Source organism: Agelaius phoeniceus, chromosome 1 (genome assembly GCF_051311805.1).
Source record: "Agelaius phoeniceus isolate bAgePho1 chromosome 1, bAgePho1.hap1, whole genome shotgun sequence".
Classification (NCBI taxonomy): Eukaryota; Metazoa; Chordata; class Aves; order Passeriformes; family Icteridae; genus Agelaius; species Agelaius phoeniceus.
The window spans coordinates 79,232,821-79,258,810 of record NC_135265.1 but is presented as its reverse complement, the minus strand read 5'-3'; the positions used below and the strand labels follow the sequence as shown (position 1 = coordinate 79,258,810).

Sequence of the window (25,990 nt, the reverse complement as noted above, 5' to 3'; positions counted from 1 at the left end):
TTATGACAATGCACAAGACAAGGCTTTATATTAAAATCAGATGGGGGGTTATTTTGCTGGGTTTTGTTTTATTTAGCTGCATAATAGAGTTAACTCTACTTTTTAGCATGCAAAGACAGCAGGCCCACAGGGAGATGCTGAAACAGCTTTAGGCAATTTTGCACGTATACAAATGTCATTTCTTTTGTTCAATGGATTTATTCTTTATGAGAAAGGATTAGAGCAACCAGAATTATTTATCTTTGTTGCTGTGGAGTTATTTAGTACCAGCAAAAATATTCAGTTTGAACACAATGAGGCATGTTTGTCCCCAAGTAATTTTCCCAAGGCCACAGCAGAACCTGGGAGGAAAACTACCATCAGCTCAGTGACATTCTTCAGCTAAGTAGGTTCCTTTATCAAGTTGAGCTCAAATTCACACTCACTGAATCCCAGCTGAATAAATAACCTATTTCTCAGCTTGGGTTAGTGGGTTTCTGCAGTTAAATTCTCCACTGCTGTCACCACTGCTGACTGCTAGCAGAAAACCACTACAGTTGTATGACTTGTGCTTTGCCACTCACCTTTCTCTCTCTCTTCTATCCCTGCCAGCAGAGCATAGAATATATGATAATTTCTTTCCCCAGGGTTTTGTCTTACTACACGATTCTGTCAAAGTAAAAAATAGTTTCCACTTAAGTGATCATTTTTGAAGACAATTTTTTTATCCACAGTTTCAGACAAAAATTTAATCAAACACAATTAAATAAGCAAAAGCAAACATCAACTTACTTTTTCCAATAAATCTGGAGCCAGCAAGAGAAGCTTCAGTCAAGGAATAAAGTAAAAATCAATTAATGCAGAAGCTTTTTATAATCTTCCTTTTTTTGTTTGAGACAATAGGAAGACTATCATGGTCTTAAAACATGCTACGCTTGTTTCATACACCTACAACAAGATAAATAAAGTAGCAACAATGATAATATTGTAGCAGTTCTAATATCAGTGTATCAGCACCTTCTCTTCCATCCCATCAAAACCGGACTTGGGAGATTCTGAATTTTAAATGACATCTGCTTTTTTTTTCCCCTAAAGCTTGGAAAAAACTCAATAATTAAATTTTCCCCACTGAAAACACAGTTTAAAACAGCAGGTAGGATCTCCTTGGAATATTCCTCATCCCCACACCTCTGCTGCTCTGGTGGAGGTGGCTCATAGACTGATTTTGGCAAATGCAGGACAAATCCGAGGATTTAACCTACCCAGACTCACACTGCAGAAATTGAGCAGCTCTGCTCTTTCAAGTTCTTTTCCAGAGAAGTAAGCAGCTTATCTTTGGGTACAGTAATGAGGGAAATGGCTGACAACTCAAGTTATTCACAAGGATTCAGGCTGTTTTAGCTCATTACATGGGAAATGCACACGAGCCATGTCACGCTAGGGGCAGCAATACAAAGTGCTGCTCCTCCAAGAGTACAAACACCCCACACCACCACAAAAGCATGAGTGCATGTGTGAATTTGGTGTTGCTGCTTCTCCTTCCCACCTACACTGGCTCAATTTAACTGTGTATATTTCAGGATGAGGTGAAAGGAGAGACAAAGGCAAGCCAGCTCTCCTTCAGCCCTCCATCAAGGAGGTACACGGGTGCTTCCCACAAACAGGGGTCAAATCACCAAACGAGGATACAATCCATAATTCTTCCTCCCTGAATGTTCCCTTTCTGACAGATGTTCAGCTGAATAAACTTCCCAAAGCGACTTGAGTTGTTGTTGTAAACAGTCTTCGCGTTGCCAAAAGCTTCCATAATTGGACTGTGAAGACAGAGAATGACAGGAGTGTTAACATGTGACCAGCATGCCAACAACTTCACATGGAGCTGGTGAAAGGAACAGCACTCTGACAAGCTCCCCTCTGACACTCCACTCAGCAGCAGCCTACATCCCAGCATTACCCTCCATTTAGCAATGGGCATCTCATTTTTCTAGCAGAAGATGCAAGTATTCATGCAACAGGGAAGATAAATCACACTGAACTACTCTGCAGCTTCAGAGTAGTAACTGCTACTTCCTACTTCTTTTGTAATTGCTCAAAAGATGCACACAATTCTCACTGCAGTACGCAGATGATAGAAATAAATCTCAGTGCATGCAGATTGCTAGATAGAGGCAAGGAGTCCTTGTCCTAGGGAAATTAAAAAAAAAAAACCCTACATCAAGATACAGCATGTACAGCAGAGATGAAGCAAGATAAACAAAAGTAATAGCATCTCAAATTGCCTTTGTTTTTAAATAGTTTAGAACCATGTAATTTCACGTCAACACCAAGATTTCTTTTTTGCTTGCACAGATTGTGTACAATTTATCTGATGCATTTACTCATCTGTCTTATCAGCTCTCCTTATCCTCCCTTTCCTCAGCATGCTTTTACCACTTGAGCACTTTATCCTCACCATGCTGTATCTTGTTCTACCGTATCCTCAGGCTACACAAACTGAACCAAAGGTATCTTCCTCCCATCACCCATTTCCATTACTCTGATTATCTGAATTCAGCCCCAAACACAAATGAAAGCTACCATTAAAGCTTCATGCAATTCAAAACTCTGTGTATTTTTGCTTCACTAAGAGATACTACATGCTCACAATTCTCTAAAGCAGCCAGGTAATTTTGTTAAATGGAGTACTTCCCTTTCTCCAGTACACATTTTACTGTTCAGTAAACACACACACATATTTGATTACATTGCAAGATCTTATTTCAATGTCAAAGTTTATATCTTCTGAAAAAAATACCTGTGTATTGAAAGATCCCATACCTGCTCTCAAGAATAGCTTGCTCCACACAGGAGGTCTTCTCTCTGGAGGACAGCTCCAGTGAATGTTGGCTCATTGCAGACAAGAACTTGAGAATCAGCTTAGTGCTCTCCGTCTTACCAGCACCACTTTCGCCACTGAAAGAAGAGGAGGAGATGGTTTGCACAGTCCCAGTGGCCAGTGAAGAAGCCCTCTGGCTAGCCACCTAAACTCTACATTACTGGAGGTCAGGAAGACTGGGGTGATTAGAAGTGATGGACAAATGAAGCCAGAACACCCCATTAAACTTCCTGAATATGACATCCAGGGAAAAACACAAGCTGTCCTTAAGCTTTTTAACTGCCCAGACAGCATTTCAAGGCACTGACTGCATGTGTACACACACCTAGGAGACAACAAAGAGCTCTCTGAATGCAAACAATTATCCAACACTTCCCACCATCATGTTAAAATAAACTCACAACAAAGACATGGTAAAGGGATAAAGACCAAACTAAGAATTATATGGGAAGGTTTGGTATACATTGCAGCAATCTAGCTAATGAAGGAGCCCTGCTGGGAGGAGGAGGAAGTTAGAGACACAAATACACATTCCAACACATAAAGGCTACTCATATAATTAATACTGAAATTCTTAGTGAGCTACATACTCTTTAAACACACTTTTTATATATCTTTTGAAACAAACCAGCTTCATGTGAGTTCAAAATATCCAATTTCCACCTCTCATTACCATCAGAGATATAAAACCTCTCATCACCACCCACAGGAGAACAAAGCCATTTGATAATGCTAAATTGACGTTTTAAAAGCAAATTATTAATAAGCAACCCTGCTGATGCAAACAGAAGGCAATATACTCAGTTTCCCTTCAAAATCAACACTCTAAAAAGGGAAAGTTTAGATTTGGCTCATTTCCCCAGTACCCTAAATTATGTAGCCTAAACAGACACTCTGAGCTATTAAGAAATATAACTTGTAGGGAAAGTTTGTCTAGCTTGCTCATTCTTCATCTACAGCAATAGCATTGTATCCTAAGCTGTAGGCTTAGGCCTAGCTCCTCATTAAGCTGTACTTAATTCCAGTTTACTCCCAAAGAAAGAGGGTACATTTTGGTCTTACTTCACCTTTTCCATTATAGCAAGTGGGAATTTTGACTTTGATGGAGCACAACTGGGCATGTGGAGCAAGCCTAGATAATCTGACAGTCTTTTGTTGTGCCATTGCTGAGTAATGGCCCCACTGATTTTAGGTTACAACAAAGTATAATGATGCTTTCTAGTAAAATGCAAGGAAGAAAGGCACTGCCCATAAATACAGCATGACATTTTCCTGCAAATGAATGTCAACAATAAAATTAGGGAAGAGACATTCAGGAAATATAATGAGACATCTTCATAAATGCCAATATGTTCCAGCAAGTGTGATTCATCCATTATATTTATACCACATCAAACAAATTCTGTAGTGTTTTATATGTAATTTTACCATTGACGTTTTTTATGTAATTTTACTGTTGATGTCTGGCCTTTTCAGTATTCCTTCCCTTTCTCTTTTCACTTATCTCTTCTGCCCAAGAAGAAACACTTAACATTCATTCCTGCATTCAATACTCACCATAAAAAACCATTTTTACTAGTAGTTGTGAGAGAGCTTCACAAACCCTTGCATTATTCTCGTCTAGTAAAATAAATCATCAAGTGATACACACCTCTTCTGCCTAATTCTCTCCCTCTGAGCCATGCATATAGCTCAAAAGCAGGCACAGGGTGACACTGAGGACATCACCTCTTCCATTGATACCATCCTTCCTCTGCCCCACCCACTGTCCCTTGATCTGCAGAATCTGTAGTTCTGTGGAAGCTGAAAGTTACCCCACTGTAACTGAGAGCCATTCTACAAGTGAGATATTCAAAGCTGATGGAAAAATACCTCCTGCACCTCTCTCTGGTACAGCTGGCATAATGCACAATTACATGCTCTTGTTTTTTTCTCAAAACAGGAGAGACTCAGAACTGGTTTGATTCTGAACCTCCCCAATGTCCTATTTTGACAGTTGCCAACTGGAGATGCCCATGGAAGACATAGATTATTTCCCTTGTGTTCTTCCAGCTTCCAGTTATTTGCTGTTCAGAGGCTTCCTGACCTAAATCTGGTTTTTACATGTCTTGTAATCCTCAATATACTTATCTTCCATGAGTTTCTAGCCATACTCCCTTAAAAAGCAGATGGTCTTGTTTTTTAGATCCACCTCCATTAGTTTCATTTGATACCTCTCAGTTCTCATGGCAGAAGGAGAAACCAACAATTCATCCTGGCACTCTTTCTGCTGTGCAGGACTTGATGGTTAGTGCCCCAAATTCAAGGTGCCTGTCTCCATTAGCCATTTCCCATGTTATACTTCTTATTACTTTTTAAAATTTTCCTCTGAACCACCTTCAGTTCCACAAGGTCCAAAGGATGGATTTACACAATGTTCTCTGCTCATTTAGTAGAAACCACTCCATTCTCTTCACTTTTACAGTTACATGGGATCAATCTTTCAGAGTGCTTAGAAAGCTTTTGCCTACAAGGTCAGTAAAGGGTGAATATTTTAGTGCAACCTTTCCAGTAACCTTTCCAGCCCATGAATTTAAGTGCCCAGCTTGTTCCACATCACTACGTTCAGGACTGTGAACATATTAAGTCTGACAGCAGGCCAGAAGGCCCCCACTTAGAAGACCTTTAGACTTTCTCCATGACTTGTTCTATACAGGGCTAAGGGCACAGCAGCCTGCACTCACAACTGCCACAACGTAAAAAGGGGTCACTGAGAGAGAGACTCCTCATTCTGAAGGATGTAACACTAAATCATTCCCCTGTTCTGTCTGGGTAAGAAACAGCAGAACAGTCTGTAGTGGCTGCTAATCGCTGACACACCAAAGGCACTGCTCCATGAGCGCCTCTGGAAGCCCTAACTCAGCTCCTGAGGGCAAAATGACCAGAAACCCCACAGGGGGGAAGGGCCCGGGAAGGCCAAAGGGTACTTGAAGTGAGACAGGAGGCCAACACATGTCATGACCCTACCTCCTCTTGGAATTTCTATCAGCTGAACACCACTGGAACCAGGAGTGATAGCTGTACTTGTTCTTTTCTGCATCTTCTCTGCCTTTCTCTCTTTCTTCCTCTAATTCCCTCTTCTTGGAGCTCTGTGTAACTTAAAATTGGATGAGCATAGAAGGGCTAAGTTAATGCTTTGAGAAGTGTTTTGTTGATGGAATGCTGCTCTAAACCTTTGCAAAAGTTCTCTGATTTTCTAAAGTTGCCAGTGAAGTTTTTTGTTGTTTTGACCCCCCTTGAGAACATCTTCTCAGTACTTCTCCCATGTGTCTGAGTACCCAAACAACCATAAATCCTTTCAGGAGTCTCAACAAGTGGGGTTTTTGGGGCCTTACAGTCTGCTGCCTTTAAAACCCCAAGACAGATACACATAGACAAAACAGGGCCCTTCAGCAAATATACTTCATCAAATGCACATCTGAACTTTGTTGCATCAGTCTCACAAGGACACCACACCCATCACAGGTCTGGGTCCCATAGAAAAGATTTGTTTCATATTGATTTTCAAGCTGAACAACAATAACAAAAAGTTTCAGGCCATGAGATAATAATAACAGAGAACAAATTGGTATCAGACAGTGATTTCCCACTCATGGCACTGACTTGAATGTCATACAGATCAATGGTTGTGGCTCCCTTTACACTTTGGGAGTGCTATGACGTGGATCAATTGCAATTTTATCTGAGAGAAGAGCGTTTGTTTGCTTCTGCACAGACTAGGTCACTTTAAACAGAGCAGCAAAAAAACCTCAAACCAAACCTAAAAATATTTTCCTATTCTTGTAATAAAGGTTTGGAGGTTTGAACTTGGTCTCAACTTGTGAACTTCAGCTAATCATGGGGCAGCTCAGCCCCTTTCCAACACCAGGATAAGCCACTTGGCTATTGGTCAAATTAGATGGACTTTCTTCCTGTTCCTGAGGCACCCAGCTGAAAAATCAGAAGATGTTTTTAACATGGTGGGCTTTCCCCCCCCCCCCCCCCCCCCCCCGTTTTAAATGAAACTGGACCCTGCAGTAATGATTCAGACCAACATGAAACTGAGAATTCATTGATGCAGATGTTTTTGTCTACAGAAAAAATGCTAGTTTTTTAGCCTGTGACAGTTAAAACACCATTTCACACCTAGGTACATATTCTAATACACCAGTTGTGTACAGCTTCTTCAGTGTGTTGTTTTGTTAACATCTTAGGCTGCTCAGTCCTTTTTATGCAGCATTATCATTAATTAATGCCTGTTACACACACCAATAAATAAGCATCTCTGGGTGATTCAATTTATCATCTCTTCTGTATTTCCTTCCTTTTCACCTCTGACCTGAACAGTTATACAGGAAAAATGGTCTCACATTTAAATGATATTCTGAGTTTTTCTAATTTGTGTTCTGCAATTCACCCTCTCACCCTACCCCAGCCAGAAAAATATCCCAATATTAATATTTTTCACAGGTTTTTGAACCCAAAGCCAGAAGAATGCAGCTGCAAACCAAAGCTGAGCTAATTCTGGGGGCCAGCAGGGGGCACTTCAAGTCCAGAGGATCATCAGAAAGCATTCCAAGCGCCTTCCTTTGTGTGGCTGTTACAATTTGCTACCGAATGCTGAGATCCCAAGGTCAGGAGCAGCTCAAACTGCCTATCAGAATGTGAATAATTCCCTCATTTTAACCACCGTGTTTTCGAGATGCAACAGAATTTTCCTCTTCATCATCTCTTACATTATTACATTACAATGCAAGACCAGAATATTTGTCCAAGTTAAAACACTAAAGAGCTCTACTTGGCTACGTTCTTTTTCAAATGCCAGTAGTAACCAAGAAAGTTACAGTGACAGTACAGTGATTTGTTGCAATGTCTAATTCTAAACCAGTAAAAGATGCAGGAATGATCAGGATGCTGAGTTTGCCAAGCACACTGTCATACCTCCACTTCCAATGCCCTAAACGAGATATGTGAGAACAGGGATTTTCCTAAGCTGTAGAAAGGCCATGGAAACCTTCAGTAATTTTAAAAAATCCTATTCTGAGTCCTTCACAGATAGAGCAGCTAACGCTCTTTAAGGAAAGCAGATTTGGCATCCAATTTTTTAAATTTAAATTACACATTTCCTCAATTTCTGCAGTAACAAGATACCCTTAAATAGTTGTATTGTGCCACTTATCTGAAACACAGAACTTAAACAAATCACTGTTTCAATCCATGACCACAGTATACAATTTTAAAAGGGATTCCTAATGCAAAACTTCTCCATATTATAGCTTATCTGTACCAAAGCACATGGTTTACAGAGCAGAAAGCGCTGAAGACTCCCCTGGAACATCACACACTTCTGCTTATGTCCATTTTAGGACATAACCTCCTTTCCTCTTGGCAGCTTGTGAGGAACTGGAATGAAAGGTAAAATACTGAGACTAGTGCCAAATGGCAAAAATACCAATGGCCACCAGAAATTGTTTTGGTCACTAAATTTGTATACACAGGCTGCTCACAAGTACCTGCCTGGCAATAAAACACACAATCGTGACTCCAGGCTAGCTATTGTCACATGACAAAGATCTCTTTGAATTTTATTTTTGCTTGGATTCTTACCTGAGCTCATCTTTATATGCACGGAACTATGTATCAAGTAATAAGAAGGAGAAATACAGTTAAAGAAAGCTGAAAAAACACACTCTTCAGCTTTGTGTCACTGCAAAGCAGAACCTCCCTAGAGGCGAGGGCAGGTGGGCACTGTGACCTGCAGAAAGTTGCAAGGCAGGCCTGGCTGTGTTGAAGCTAATCCACATTTCTAACAAGAGCCTGGATGCTGAACTACATACACCAAATCCCCCTCGTATCCATGAAGCCTTGCAACCTGGCCCACAATCTGAAATGTCAGTAGAAACTGCCTATTGCCAAAGGTGCTGCTCTCACTGTGCCTCACCCCTCTCTGTCCCACTGTCCACCCTGGGCTGCAGTCAGTCCTACAGCCACCACAGGGACTCCTGGGGAGGTTGGGAGACAGCCAAAATCATGTCAGCTCGTGCCTGAAGAGCTCTACACGTGTAACCTTCTGGTGCAGAAGATGACAGCGAGTAGGCCTAATCACAAAAATGTTTTGAAGGCAAGAGAGGAGAGGAAGGGGAGACATAAGGTCTCCTACCCCACTGAGCATCACCCCCTGTCCAGAGCCTGGTGGCCGGGGCCATGCTGCAGTGACCTGCTCCTCCTTATCTGGAGGGCCAGACTTTGGTCTCCCTGCCTGTGTGTGAGCCAACACAGCTGAGCTGGCAGGCTAGGGAATGGGAAAAGAGCTGGCTGCATTTTCAGCTCTTCTGGAGCCAGAAGGAAGGAGCTGAAAGCAGTGAAAAGCTATTGAAATGCCAACTGCTCCCTAACGCACCCCCGGCCCCAGCCAGAACCTGAATACCAGTGACACAGTGGTTCAAACGGGAAGCTATTAAATCACCATCAAATTAAAACACAACAAGATTAGGCAAGGAAGATTAATCAGGCAGAATTAAGTGGCTGAAATGTGGAGGGGTTTCTCTTTTGCTATTCTTATTTACTGCATATCTCAAGAACTGGTAGGTTAAGTTTTTTTTTTCCTCTCCATACAGGAATTAGAGTACAGTGGTGACAAACTACTGAGCTGCACAGAGATGTTTAAACTGGTGGGAAAACACTTAGGGTAACATTTCATGTGTGAAGACCAAAAATGCCCAAAAAAATTCAACTGAGTTTTTTCACTAAATATAATTGTAAGACACATTAAAAAAATTTAACGTTTTGTTAGAGGTACACAGAATGACACAAAACAAGTTCAGAACTCTCTTGAAACCATGCTGTTTTAAAAGTCTACTTTCTTTTGGAGTTCTCCCCACGTGGCCCACAGCCATGCTCCCAAACCACCTTGAAAGGCTCACTATTGTATTTACGGGGTGCCCCGACGATGGAAGGAATGATGAATCTGACTCCATGTTCTCAGAAGGCTAATTTATTTTTTTATGATACTATATTTTGTAAAAGAATACTAAGCTAAACTATACTAAAGAATACAGAAAGGATACTTACAGAAGGCTAAAAAGATGATAATGAAAACTCATGACTCTTTTCAGAATCCCGACACAGCTTGGCACTAATTGGCCAAAGAATGAAAACAACCCACAGCAGAAACCAATGAAACAACCACCTGTTGCATAAACAATCTCCAAACACATTCCACATGTGAGCACAACACAGGAGAAGCAAATGAGATAAGAATTTGTTTTCCCTTTTCTCTGAGCCTTCTCAGCTTCCCAGGAGAAAAATCCTGGGTGAAGGGATTTTCAGAAAACGTGAATGCCACAGCTCACCATCAGGGGCACCCAGAGCAGCAGCAGCAGGCAGCACTCACCTGATGAGGATGCACTGGTTGTCGTGGCGCTTCCAGAGGCAGCGGTAGCACTCGTTGGCCACGGCGAAGATGTGGGGCGGGATCTCTCCCATGTGGTGCCGGCTGTAGCGCTCCACGGCGGCGCGGTCGTACAGCCCCGGGATGCTCTTGTAGGGGTTCACCGAGGCCACTATCGAACCAATGTAGGTCTGCAAGCACACAACACCCCCAGAGCTGTTAGCACATGTGTGGGGAACAGATTGACACTCTTCTCTAATGACAGACAAGAAATACACACTTGCAAAACCATAACAATCCTTTGGATAAAGGTGGCCAGCAATTTTCCCTGATTTCTTCCTTTCAAGAAAAGCAACAAAAGGGTGAAAGTTGTTCCCATCTCTGTCATGTTCTCAGGCTTACCCCACCTATAACACTGAGCTTATTGACTGTACCAATCCCTGCCTTAATGCTGCTTACAGCTGCATGGTAATGCCTATCAGCACTGGCCTACAGCTGCTTCTCATGTGTCCTTAGGGACTTGCTGAACTTACTAAAAACCTGACTGAGCCCAAAGTAACAGTGGAAAAGTCTGTATTTCCATGTAGAGCATCCAAGTCCTTCTCTGCTACTCACTTTTAAAACAGAAGTATCAGGCATTATGGTAGACACTAGGACCATAATATTTAGAATAGAAGGCTCTAAGAAAAGCATGTGAAGCAGCAGATGCTCCAGAATCACTGGGTTTCCACAACATTTTTAATATTAGTTGGATGCAGAACAGCAACTGGCAAGTCATTAATTTCTATCCCACTGCAATTAGATAGCACATCAGTCAAAACCACCCAGGTAGCAGCTTATGCCCATTCCCATTGCCTTAACTCATTAGGCTGTAGTAACCTGATCATTTTCAACAGTCTGTTCGCAATTTCTCCCTCACCCTCTATCCACTTCAATATATTTTTCTAATAAAATTCCATTAAGTGAGGTAGGAGATGACATTAAGCATGCTATCTCCAGAGTTTCTGGGGCATGTGAAATTAATTGATATACTGTACAGCATGTGCAGCGTTACTTCTGCAGTCCCAATTCCAATTCGTTAAATGCCCTTTCTGCAGTTACAGGCAGGGAGCTGACACCTGGCTACAACAGCCCTGCTCTGGACTGGTGAAGAGCCAGGCTGGGCAGCCTCCAGCCCTGTAACACAGCCCCCATGTACAGACAGATGCCTCATCAATCCTCTCATCACTGACAGGAACCAGCTGTGAAGCTGACAGCTGGACTGGGGCTCTCTTCACCTCCACAGACCCCTAACCAGAGATGGATGGATAAGGGGAGCAACGTCTTGCAAACCCCTGAAAGGCAGCCCCATGTTCTCCCCCTGCCCCTCCTTCTCTAAGCCACCACAGGGCATTCACTAAGACAAAGGGACCATCAGTTCCCCCATACTTTCCTTTCCCCTCCATCAGTCTCTTTTGCAGCATTAAAAGCCCACATCTACCTGCCTCCCTCTTTTTCTCCTTAATTAACATGCAATTATCGCTGTGTGTCAGCTCTCCTTTCTCACTGTTACCCTGCTGTTACAGCCCCCATTATCCACCTGTTCACCCTCCATCAGGCCCAACACAAATTGCAGCTTTGAGCATTTGCTAGGGGAACTGCAGTGGTGCCCTTGAAATCATGACAATTTTATTAGCAGTAAGAGGAATATCCCTCCTCACTGTAACTCTAGCACTTTTAACAGAGTGGTGAATTTTCAATCTGTGTTTTATAACACCACCCCTCCACCCTCCCATGCTGTGCGACAGCTCAGAAGATTTCATCTAGAAGAGAGATACCATTTCAACATGAGATCGTATCACAGGCAATTACAGCACTGAGACAACAGCTTAATTTCCTGGGATCATCCCCTCTTGGACTCTTAAATAAGTAATAAGTAACAAGGAAGGCTCTGAAAAAAACTTCCTCTGTTTGATACATATTTCAGCACAGATTGCACAGGGAAAAATTTTAAGAGGCTTCTTTTTTTAATTACATGACTGCAGTCCAAGTATGACCAATAAAAGAGACTGCTACGGATCTTCCTCTTTCCCTTATTAAAGTCTGGCTGAAGTCTTTGGAAAAGAGTAACTTGAGGCACATCATCCCAACAGATGCCATGGCAAAGATGTAAATAAAAAAATCCCCATGAAACATGATACCATCTAGCTTCATAACTAAATAATCACTCTATAGCTTCTGCAAGAGGAAGTACCTGACAGAACAGTACCTCCACGAAAAAGCACTGGCAAAACTGCATCACCATGGGCTACACATTGGGACTTTTCTTGCTTCTCTTCAAAATAGTAAATATCAGAAGAGGTGACAGCAGTCCATTTCTGCATACACTCATTTAAAATGGGGCAGTCTTTCACATGACTTAAGCACATTTTTTTAAGTGACAAAAAGACTTCCAGAATATTAGTCATTACTGTGAATTATTAAAGTTTATTAAATAAAGTGAGCTGGCTTCATTGCCTTGTAATGAAATGAGGTATAATAGAGAAAGGGGCAGTGTATTACAGCAATAAAAGAAACCTAGTGAACAGCAGAAATCATACTGGTAAAAAATCACCTCATTGAGTAATGCTTAGGACATGTCACTATTAAAAAAATTCCTCTCTCTATCTTTTCCTTTCAGCAAAAATGTGAAGAACCACAGTCTCTACTGACAAAGATGCAGATTTGTGGTTCCAGTCTTCTGGTGCTTTAAGTGTGTACTACCTCTTTGCAGGAAAAGTTAAATGCATGCACAAACTGCCACCAAATTATAATGGCACATGACAGAACAAACTCAGGACTTCAAAAACAACTTCCTCATCCCAAGGCAAGATGATGAAAAAAGCATATTCTTCACAGACACAGTGGATCACATTTATCACCTACCAGGTGTCACAGTCTGACCCAGGAGTAGCCACAACCAGCTTAGTCTGCATGGACTAAGGAGTTAGCTGGCCCAAGCAAAGGCTCTGCCTTCACCCAGGGTAGTTCAGCAAAGTATCAATGGGCTGAAGCAGCACTGTTATTAAAAATTATTCCAATTATTTTAAAAGGTCACGTTAAAAGACAAATTTTCCAGAAGTCTTTGTAAATTGCCTCTAGGATAATCCACTGCAGCAAGATCTGCTGCTGTAAGAATAATTTCCTACATCACTTCCAGGCTTACTACTTATCTCATCCAGTACCTACCACAAGGTCTTACTAGAAGCAATATTTTATAAGCAGTAGATCCCAGAGTGGCAGCTCTAAGAGTCCCAAAGTTAGGAACCTCAGGGAGGGGGGAAGGATACATGTACTCCCATGAAGAACGCTACCAACTCTCAACTTTATAGAATCACAGAATGGCCTGGGCTGCAATGAGAGCAAAGATCATGTAGTTCCAACACCCCTGTCATGGCCAGGGACACCTTCCACTAGAACAGATTGCTCAATGCCCCATTCAATGCGGCCTTTAACACTCCCAGAGATGGGGCATCCACAACTTCTCTAGGCAAACAGTTCCAGTGCCCTCACCCTCACAGTGAAGGATTTCTTCCTAATATCTAACCTAAACATACTCTCTTTCAGTTTGAAGTCATTCCCCCTTGTCCTGTCAGCACATGTCCCCAGAAAAAGTGCCTCTCAATCTTTCTTGTAGGCTCCTCCACTTGCCCTCCCCTGGAGACCTTGAGCAGTCACACAACACAGCCTCTTTTTTGCAGGGCAGACCTTCTGGTCTGGCAAATGCAAGAATCTTAGCAGCAGGTTAAACCGGTGTAAAAGTACACAAAAAAAATGCAGGAGTGCTCGTGGATGTGTGTTGTCTCCTGAGCACCATTTCTGCACCAGACATCAGCATATGGCAAATTAAATGGGTTAGCAATCAGAAGCAGGATCTCTAAATTATACATGATGCCAACACCACAAAGCACGTGAAATTTTAGAAAAGGTATGATCACGTAAGAATGACACTTCCACTTTGCTTGTAAGACAGTAATCCAAATTTTTTTTTTGTTCTTTGCAGTTTCTAATCTGATTCTGGAAGTCAGTAATTTCTTATTTTAATGAAAGCATTCCAAAACAATTATGAATGGGAGAAATGCTACCAGAGCACTAGAAAGCAGACAGGGGAGTTCTGGAGATTTCCAGTTGAAATAGTTTGAGAGTTTTTTTCAGTGATATACTGTGAGAACTCCTGTTAGAAGCCTGACCCCTTAAATCCATGGCAATGAACAGGGCAGTTTACTATTCCCTGATATATGACTGTCTCAAGGCTTCACACAGAACCATACACAAACTCTTGAACTACTTTGGTACAGACTAAACCAGCAACAACTTGTTATCAGATCATGGCTAATGTATTTATTTAAACCAAAGAATAAATGGAAGTTGAGTTACTCAGCCTGAATCCCAATGCAGCACTTTGATTACTGTATTAAAAGCTGGGTTCCTTTTGCACTTTCAAATTTTTACTGGAATTTTACATTGTTAATTAATCTCCTAAAACACTTTTAATCACAAACCACAGACACTCCTGCTCCCCCTTTCAGCAAAAAGGGTAAACAAGATTGTTTGCTGATTGTCTACAAGGACTTACAAAATTAGAAGTTCCAATCCTATCTTCTCAGCTAGACATGAAGTAAGGCAAGACAAAATTAAAGATGTACTTCAGAAAGGAAGAGATTTTTCCTCAGTTCTTTGAATGCTTTTTGTTTTGCTTGTTGCCTTCTGATAGCAATTAGCTTTGAGCCTCCGTCTTGAAATTATCCCACAGTTCTTCAAACACTGAAAAACAATTTATTCTTAAACAAGAGCTGACAAAGACTGCTGTTATCCACAGAAGTACTCTAGCAAAACTTAATATAGTCAGAGTAGTCCTGTCTAACATGAGAGGGTGGGGGTTTTTTAATAAAAACACAATCAATTTATTTTAGTTTGATGCCAAACAAATCTAAATTACATACAAGCTATTATTGATCCAAATCCACTTTTGTGTATTTTACACTTAGTATTACAAGAAAAAAGTTTTCAAAGTAGGAACAAAATACAGTTTCAAATGTCTTACTTTCCCATGTAGAAAAGGCTTTCAGATTAAAAGAGAAAAAAGTAGAGTAAGAAATTTCCCCCTCAATTTTCTTTTTTTAGATTCTCTATAATGAAAAAGCAATGAATAAGAAAACTGCCCTAATGGAAGACCACTTCATTAGTCCTATAAACCAAACATACTGAATACACCAGAGTCACCCTGCTTTTCATCTTTTCCCCTTCACAGATGCTTTTTAGAATTTTGGGGTATATCCTTTCAGGTTTATTCCACATCCAGCAACCATACACCTTGCACTTCTTCCCTTTTATGTCAAAACTTCTCCACAATAACTTTTCTGTTTCTGTGGATCCTTTATGATAGCTGTGTTCTACCCAAGCTCGCTTTTCCCGTGTAAGGTCATTCATTTTTTTCTACACTACCCTTCTCATGACCTTACACTCTCTACATCAAGGTGCCCCTCTGTACTTCACAGACTTCTAGCCTCTGAGACATCCCAGTCTTCCTGCTTCCACAAATAAATAAATAAAGAGGGGGAAGCAAGGAAGGACACACACTTAGGCTCTCCATATCTCATGCTACAGGGAGAGTGCGAGAGAGAAGGCAGAAGAAGACTGGAGGACTCTGTTGAAGCACATTATGTGCTGCTCCTGAACTAAATCTTTGATCAACAATCTCAACAGAAACTGCTTGCATTATTAAAACAGGTGTAAGAAGACTGCATTACTCTACTTCTTTCTATCATTGTGTTTCCTTACTACCACCAAAACTCAAAATATTCTTCACAGCTTGGAACTAGAGATTCTGGAATAGATCAAATACAGAAATTAAGATGTTTTGTTACAGATATATACATTAACATCGAGAAACAGGACTTAGTTCAACTTCCTTAAGAGCACTTTCAAGCCTTTCTTCTTTAAAGTGTGAAAAATCTATGTTATTAGAGAAAGAAAAGCATGCTTACTGATGCCTCAAAAAATATGTTTCTGGACTGTTTTTGAACAACTCCTCAATTTCCTGGAGTTTCTTAAGGAACCGATTCTGTGTCTGAAAAGTAAAAGTATTTTTTTTAAAAAATGGGGTATTGCTATTAACCTTCCAATTTATTCCACAAGTATTACTTTGTGGGCTTACCCTTAATATATGGGAAACTTCAAATCAAACTGTAGTACAACTGGCTCACCTCAAATAAACTACTCAAATGGCTACTTCTATGTTACTTTTACAAAAGGCATGGGAAAAGATTTTTATCACCATTCCACACAACCTCTGCATCTCACGTACCTTTAAATCATCACAGCTACAGGAATCTTACCAAATAAAACCAGTGTTTTCACAGAACATGCAGTGGCAGGTAACTTTTAAAAGACCACAAAATAGCCATCAGACTTCATTATGTTTTCAACATCAAATTTTAAGGTGTCAGGATGAAAAACCTGGGAACAGAAGAGTTTGCTCCACACTGCAGCTATGGTCTTTGTGGTCCAGAGCTCTCTCAGGTGAAAGGATTGATGGTAATCAGGGTTGAGTTTATGCTGTGGCAAAGAAAACCAAATGTCTACCACATACACATCAGCAGAAAAAGGAGAAAGATGGCTGGGCCACATTTTGGTGTGCTTTTTAGGGGAGGCAAAAGAAGGAGCAATGGTATGCCATAAAGAGGATGGTAATTAATGCCCTCATTCATGGTAGGATCTCGATTTATCCTCACTGTGGTAAGTATACCCTGTCTTTCAGCTAGTCCCATGCTAATTTCTGTGGGACAGAATCCAGCTGTCTCATGTCTGAAGGAAAGCTTCTTTCTTAAAAACCATAATCAAAGTGAAGTACTAAACTACAATTTAATATTTTTTAAAACTGCATGTTTTAAATGTTTTCAACCAATCAAGTCATTCCTAAGATGGAAATGCCATACTCTATAATCATCCTTACACGCTTGGGCTCCTGCAGTCCTCACCATGTCTGGTGACTCATGGTGAACTTCCAACCACCCAAATTTACATCAGCTTTGCTTTTTCTCTATATCTGTGTTCCTTGTAAATGCATTCAACATTATGACCCCTAAACTGTTGTTTTTTTTCTTTTTAAGTTCAGCTGTAGGATTGATTGCAAAATGAGCTGCTTGTACATACACAGGCCATACTACAAATTCAAGAGCACCCACAGGAGAGGATCTTTTCAAGGGAACCAGGACATGACATAGAATGTCAGTAGAAAGATCAGACACCTACAGCCAAGACCCACCTTCTACATGTTCTCCTTGTCACTGGTTTTGTTAAGTGTCTTCTCACACTGCTCAGCTGTACTTTCAAACCATGTCCTTCAGTCCATGATGGAAACTGCAGCAGCCTCTCCTACCAACCACTTCCCAGCTGGCCTTTTCTCCTTCTGTGCTGAGCACAGAATGGATCCAAGGCATAACAGACCAAGGCCTTTTCAAAGCCAGGCTTTATGCTTGATTCCACCAGCACAGTTCACAAGAAGATTTTGGAATAGTTTTGGACTATTTTAAAACATGATTTCAGATGATCACAGGCAACTGTTGGGCAACAGGACACCCTCTTATATGCAGCCTTGTCTGTGATGTTGACCCTTCAATCCAGCTAATGTGACCTTAAGCTTCCCCTTGGTGCAACAGTGTTAAGCAACACAGTCCTGTTCCCAAGCCCTTCCAAGGGCAAAGGCTGTGCTATCTCTTCAAGAAAAAAATTGTACTTTGTAACCCAGCTACCTTAACTTCTACACTAAGAGATTCCTTCAGCTCCCTACAGCTTCAATCTTGCACATTCATTGAGTCCTTGTTCTAGGAAGTCAAATGAAACTGTCTAGGTCTGTTTCTTAAGGGTTAAAAACTGGGTTTTGGTCATGTTAGGTACCAATGTAAATACCCCAAACTGCACGGAGGCAGACACCTTTCTGCATCCACAGAAGGCTCAGAGATGGTGAATACCTCTCCACCTGGTGAAGAGATACACTCACAGATTAATCTCATCTTCTTTTTCTCTTAATTTTCTCCTATTGGACAGTTTGTTCCATGTGGATGGGGACTACTCAAGGAAACACTACAAGTGTTATCCTGAATCCACACCAAAAGCAATCCAGTTAGGAAGTATGAAATCAGTTTAAAAAAGGTTGATAAAAGAGCACTGTTACAGCCCAAGGTAAAAACCAAACCAGCAGATAATAATACAGAAATATCTGATCTAAAATCAGATAGACATTTTTCCTTCTATAAGATATTCACAGGTCTCTGGCAGTTTTTCTCCTGTATAAAAAGCCCCAAGTCTCCTTGTTTTTACTGTACTTTTTTTTGCTGACTAATACAATGCAATCTCTACCATGCAGCAGTCCTATCTACTGGGTCAGAATAATGATCTTTTGTACAGTTTTCATATAAACAATTACTGAAGAATTTCTCTCTTTGCCATTGCCACGCAGATAGAGCCAGTGACCTCCTGAACACAAACACGATTGATCAGAACAAGACATTGATTTTTGTTATTTTCATGGGCTGCAATACAGCACGTGAAAATAAGTTTGCACATGAGACTGTAGCAATCTGTGAGCACAGTTTTAACCAGGCGAGCTCCAGCTCAAATCAAAAAAGGCCTCACAAAAAGCAGAGACCCCATGGCTTATCACTTCATTTCAAATGGCCTGTGGCACAAACTAGTTCTTCCTCCTCCTCTGTTATTGCACAATGCTCAAATGAGCCTTTCAAAACTGTCTGAAGGTCTAATTTACCCTCCAGCAAGGAAAAGAAAAAAATGGTCTTCTTCCTTCCTATACATTCATACTGGAGAGATGAAGGGGCTTTTCAGAGAAAATACACACAAAGGAAAACCAAAATGCTGGTAAAACACTGAACCAAAGAGCATTGTCTCTACAACACTGGTGAAATATTTTTATATAAAGCTTCACAGATCTGTTTAATTCTTCCTGAAAGTATTTTACATACTGATATCCAGATTTCCATAACTTCTGTGGCTCTTTAATATTTGAAAACATCTTCTATAGAAAGGGCTTTTTTAAGAGGAAAGCAGGAAGAGCAGGAATTACTCTTTAACAGAGCATGAAAAGAGAAATCAAAAGCCAGCATAACTGAAATCTATCTCTGTGCCAGGTAGTTAGCTGGATGGTACTGAACTGCTGCCAAATAGCTGTCAGTCGAGAAATCAGGACTGAGATGGCAAATGGAATTAACTGTCAAAAATCTGCTAAATGGAACTTTTGGATTCCGTTTGGTTTTAAAAGGATAGACAGACAAACATCAAAGGGAAAAAGCTGAAACTGCCTGTGAGAGAGGGACCACCTCTTTTCAAATAAAAAATAACAGGCTGGCCATGAACCAATAATCCATTTACACAGATAAACAATAGCTATAAAAGTTAATTCACTCCCAACTTAAATGGGTTTATTTGCAGCGTTTCTAGTATTAAACTGCTGGAATATGTGTATAAGACAGTTGGACAGTACAGCACAGGCAGGAAACTTTGTGCAGCTTGCTTTAAATCTCGCTTTACAGTAAAAGCCTAACCTATATAAAGAAAACGTGCTGGCGACAGGTAAGCACCCTAAGGTTTGGCGTCCGAATTCCTGCCCTCCTTTTAAAGACTTTGCTGGACTGGGAACAACAGATCTCACAGAAAGGAGCCAAAGCTTACCTCCAAGTGAGGCAATGGCACATGCAGAAACATTCAGCACGGTTTGCAAAAACTCTAACTGAACAGCACTAAGCTGCTGTTGGCATTTGTGCAAATGACTTATAATTTTTCTTTTGATTCTTGATGTTGGTCTGCTTTCTGTTCTTGGCTCATAGAATTAGCAGTGATATGCAATAAATGAATACTAGACTTCAAATCTGGGAAGACATTAGCAATATATACCATCACCAATGACAAAATCTGCACATGATGACAGATTTCTACTTTGCAGTTTTCTATATGAAGTTGCCATCAAAGATAGTTTAGAGCTTTTGTATTACAAATAGAAAACTCATGGAAGTCAACAGAAACTGATCCTGTTGCCAGTCCATCTATTATTTATTTCCCAACCAACCAACTAATCAACTGAGAAAAAAAACCCAAAAACTGGTACAGAGCAGAATAGAAAGAGCAACCTTTCATGTTTTAATAAAACTTTGACCTCTTCACCCTCTCCCCCTCACTAAAGCAGCCCACTGATGCTAGCAGGTGAGATCCTTACTATTATGTGTACACCCAGCAGGTTACCAACACCACCTAATGTGCTGCAAACCATAATATAAATTTATGTGTTGGTGCAGGCGTGGGCACATGTGGCCACTGCACGCACTGCAAAGTGTTTGTGTAGCTGTGGCATACATGGCAGGGTACTCAGCAACACACACCTTTCATTTCTTTTAATGGTATCACATTGAACACAACACCTCAGGCTGAAATACTTCCTTGGATCTGAAAATAAGCACCTTTAAAATTCCCGGTATTTTCAGTTGAGGACTTTGTGAGGACAAGAGCTCAGACAAACACTCTTTATTGTTGCTGTTATTATAACTATTAGCAGTTCCACAAGTCATGCAGAATGGAGGAAGTCAGAAGCAAGGTTGGTTAACCAACTGATGGCATTTGTTTACTTCTCATATCATTACAGCTATGTTTCTCCATTCACACATATTAAAAAGAAAAAAAGGTAATTTGCCTGTGGTAGCCAATTTTTGATCTATATAACTGACCAGCCTTTAGAAATAACAATCACCAGTAATAAATTTCACTAGATTTCCAATTAAAACCCTGCTGGGTTTTTATAGATCTTTGTCTGCTGCTCTCTAGTAACAGATGTGAAATGGAAGCTGTAATTAATGCTTGGAGACAGGAACTCGCTTTGAACCACATTTTGAAAACATTATCTGATGTGTGCAAGCATAACATTCTAATTATGGAGGTAAGCAGCTATGTATAGACATTTGTCATGCATTCTTAGCAACAGCATTCTCTGCTTCCACACTTCTGTGGAAAGAGCTGGTGGCAAGAATTTTCCCCATCTTCTCAGCAGCATAGGAAGGCGTAAAAAACACTGTGATTCATCAGCAAAAATCTTTGAAGATTTCTTTACTGTAAAAGCAGAGCAATTAAATAAACAGCAGCTTGCCCCGTGACCCCAGAGCAGATCCTGCAAACTGGTTACCTGGGACTGCTCTACAGCAGTGGATGCCTCTGGAGAGGGACCATGCAACCACAGCTGGATTGCAGACAAGACCAGGATAAATGTACTTCTAGGGGCTAGTGTAATTGTTCTAGGGACATGTACTGTTTTTATATACATGTTTTATGGTATTAATTAATGACACAGTTTCTGGGTACCATTGTCTGGGGTTTTTTAAGTCCATGGCACACAATTATTTATAACAAGGCACATGACAGGCCAAAGACAAAGGCTGTTGAGCTGTCCAGGACATAGTAAGGGTCCATGACATATATACTTTTTAGGTTCAGTTTCTGCATGGAGTGTGTCCAACTTTTTCCATTTAAGAAACCAGTCAGGAGGTTTTGTCTTTATTACAAAACTTTAGGGCTATGGTTTAGTGGTATTTATGGTGGCATTCAGTCAAAGGTTTGCCTTGAAGACATTGGAGGACCTTTCCAACCTAGTGATTCTATCATCCTGTTGGCTTCTACTCATCTTCCTTTGTTTCTCTGCCTTCACCTACAACTTGTGTCCCTGTTAGAGGACATCTGAGCAGGAGTGCTATTGAAGTGTATGAATTATGTCTGGCTGCATTACATCAACCATGACTTTAGTGTGTCCCACTATTTTCTCACTGTAACATGCAGCAATATCCATTTCCTGCTGACCATCATAGCACTGTACAGAGCAACTGCACTGGATCCAAAAGGAGTTTTACTGTACTCAGAGAAAAACCAAATATGCAAAAACCCAGAAAAACAAGTCACAGAGAGCAACTGACCTAGATACTAAAGTGTCTGTGTCTGCAAACAGAATTTGAAAAAACCCCTCTGGTGATTATTGATTAATACAGCACAAACATCAACTAGTTGCCTCTGGGAGCCCTCATGACTTCGAGGGAGATAAATTATCTAATTACTGCAAGCTTAACAAACTCCAACTGAATGTGCTGCTTAAGTAAATAAACACTAATAGATTTAAAAATCAATGCATAAATAACTGAAAATCCCTTTTAAGAACAGACAGAACTGAGCATTCTGTACCATGAAGTGGCTAGGAGCTCTGCAACAACCTTGTCATGGAAGAGACAACTTTTCCAGTTTAATACCTTTTTCAAAAAATCAGATAAATGTTGCTTTTTCATCCAAGTTATTCAATGTTTGTTGCTTCAGCCGAAGAGAGAAGGGAAGCTAGCCATGAAAACTGAGCTCCTAATTACCATCACATCCCTCTGATGTGGATGTGGCTGGTACAGCACTACATGTCGACGTGGCTGGTACAGAACTTTTCATACATATGCACGCATAACAGATGGTTATAATTATCGGCCAGCAAGCTGCACTCCTAATTTGAGAGTGAGCAAAAATAGGTTGTGTTGTCCCTCACCCTTCCTGGAGACCACACCCAACTGGTGGACAACCCAGAAGTCACTCTCCCCATCAGGGGAGGGTGACCAAGGGACCACCACACTGCAGCCCAAGCAGAACGCTGCTCTGGGCATGGTGCACATCCTCCACCTAAACAAGGCAGGCACGTGTCAAATCATCAACATCACCACTTCAAAGGTGGATGTGCCTACCTAGCATTTCTTAACCTAATTCAAGAGGAAAAAGCTAATCAAAAGGGGTTTGAAACTTGTTTATTGCTTGAATTCATGCAAATGAATGTGCATATGACACTGAAAGCCTCTGCACTGACCTGTACAATATATACTGCAGTTATTTCCAACCTGCCTCTCACCTCAGCAAAAGCTGCTCTCTCATCCTCCACTCTGCTCTTCTGAAATTTGCTCACCTGCATCAATAACAAACCACTGGCAGAGACAAGACAACTGCAACTCATCCCAGAGCCAGTCCAAACACCATAATTTGTGTGACTCACAGCACAATCCACGCCATGTGGTTTATGGAATTCTCTCCAAGGCTGAGCCAGTCTGCTCCGCAGTGTGTACTTAACTAAAAGTAAACCAGAATCAACAGCTTGGGAACAATTTGCCTTTGAATGTCGACAAGAGTGGCTGCCACAGCACTTGCCCTCTCCACATTATGTGCCCTGTGATGGCCTCCCTTCAGAGGTGACCAAATCCCCCAAGTGCTTCACAAAAGGCTCTGTTTTCAAATGTGGCCATCCTCCATTTTTAGCATTAGTGTTTATCTTTCCATATTTTGCCACATGCCAGTCTAGCATGCAAGTTAATCTGAGCATTCAAAGAGGAGCGATAAACTTTGTACACCGATGTCCACAGCTGGATAACCCACTGTTGTTTCCAATAGGAACAAAATGGGAGATGAAGCAGCAATGAAAGCCCATGCACCATATGATCACTGCCATTTTAAATTTTGTCCTTTCCTGGACAACAAATGTGGCGATAGCACAGAACCAAACTTTCAAATAAATGCAGTATTAGTCACAAAGCCTGAAAAAAATACCAGACAGTACCAGCCTGCCTGAAAGAATCAAGAAAGGACTTGTATATCCTATGCTTCTTACAGACCAGAAAGGGAAAGCACACACTCTTTGATGGAAATTCACACAAAACGTATCACATATGTTAACAGACCTGACTGATACAAAAAGATGGTTGCACATAGGCAAGAACAACGTTTTGTCATTCACCTTCTTGCAAACAGCAAAGGCTCAGCTGAGAGCCTCAATTATGTTCTGAGCCAGGCATCATTCTCACTATGAACATAATCTGTAATCTAAGCCAATATTCATCCCTCCCCAAGAGATATCAGGAAATATAGAAAATCATCTGCTGATCCTTTAAAGCTGCAGTTGTTGGCAGCAGCAAATAAAGTCGCTGACGTGTTTGACACAACTTGGAATCAACAGCAAATAACTTTGTAGTATGAATTAGGAAGTACTGAAAAGTTTAGGAACACGGGTATGAGTATGTGAGACAAAAATGTTAATAAGTAACGGAAGATTAAACTAAGCCCAAACATCTGAAGATATTTATTTAAATGCTGGAGAAACAGCTCTTCAAATCCAGAACGACACACAAGTTAACAGAGGAAGATCTGCATAAACATTAGTCTTTCTGAGAAGTAACTGTTTAAATTTCCCTTTAATTGTTTGTTCTGTACCTTTGAAATTATATACACTTTACACTACAATTAAGTAGATTGCACTTGATATAATGTTAATGTGTGTGTGAACAAGCAAGCCCCAAAACTCAAATCCCAACTTAGTGTATTCTTTGTTAAGGTAAAAAAGGTGCTTCCTGGTCTCAATGCCACTGAGAAAAGGAACAAAAAGCTGCCCTGCTCAAGAACCACACTAATATATTTGTAATACTACAAACATAGAACTCAAAAATGACAGCATAAACCTTTGCATATCTCTTCCCCCTACTCAGAACAAGAAGGTGCACAGAACTGAGACAAAAGGGATCTGTAAGCTAAAAGCCAGAACACAGCAATTATAGGGTGGTTTGTATCTGAGGATGGCAAGAAGTCTTTCAATGGATGATCAGCCCCTAAGGCCACAGTGGAGAGTGGTACACACCTTCCCAATTTATCCCCAGCGCACCAGGGGCAGATACAGACAAGATGATGAGGCAGATACAAGAGACAATATGTGAACTACAGTGATGAAGCCATTCCTGGTCAAGGGAGAAGGCAAATGTATAATCTGTAAAGTTTTGCTTGCTCCTGGCATAAATTCCAATGGCTTTTCTGTCCTGTAATAGGACTAGTTTGGTCCCAAAGCAGAATGACTGAGCAAGTTTGAATGATCAGCTGCAAAGTAACCTTCAACAAAGGTAAGCTTAATGCATCTTCAGTCTTTTTTTTTTAACATTAAAATATGATTGAATTGCTCAATATAGTGAAGCAATTTTGGCTCAAAATGACAGATCTCCTTTTGCAATAACAACACCCTCTTCTGAAATACATGCTCCTATATTTATAAACTTTCATAAAATTACTCAAGGCATTCAATCAGTTTTTTGGGAAGTTGGAGAAAAGAAGATGCTTCTATAGTCTGGTCCTGGTTACATATACAGGGCAAGAGAAAGGCTTTTATAAGAATTTTGAAACACATTTTTTTTTTCCAACCACTTTTTCAGTAATTTTTCAGGTGGATTCAAAAGAGTAAGCAGTTAAATTAGCAAAACTGAAGGAACAATGTACAGTCAGTATCAACTGCAGATCTGTCATCATTAACAGCACACAAACCTGTTTGTCTAGAAAAGTGCACCGCGCTAAGCACCAAGGATCAGAACACCCTAAACTTGCCTTGACAAGCTAAGAAAGAAGCTAGGACATGTCTCTTCAGAACAAGGCTGTTCTATGCCTCATCAAAAAAATCACACTCATACCCTCATGGTTTTTTAGAAGGGGGTGTGTCTTCTATGTGAGTGCACATCATAAAACAATTTTTTAAAATTTGACTCACACTGAATACCATATGCTAATCTAACAACACTGATCGAAAACTAAACTTCTATCAAGTATATGTTTTTTACTCACACACATAGGGTTGTTCACTTATGCTATTCAACTTTTGTTTGCTGATTTTT

The 25,990-nt window shown here is 40.7% G+C and overlaps 1 protein-coding gene across 1 annotated transcript in view; it reads right to left on the bottom strand.

Moving 5' to 3' along the window:
- MYO10 (myosin X) overlaps nt 1-25,990 on the bottom strand; it is a 163,405-nt gene that overhangs the window by 62,953 nt on the left and 74,462 nt on the right. The window contains exons 4-8 of the mRNA XM_054629809.2: nt 10,266-10,453; nt 2,797-2,931; nt 1,669-1,793; nt 772-785; nt 564-648 (exon numbers count right to left, since the gene is read on the bottom strand). Of these exons, the coding sequence (XP_054485784.2) occupies nt 564-648; nt 772-785; nt 1,669-1,793; nt 2,797-2,931; nt 10,266-10,453 (547 nt within the window). The remainder of the gene's footprint in view (nt 1-563; nt 649-771; nt 786-1,668; nt 1,794-2,796; nt 2,932-10,265; nt 10,454-25,990) is intronic.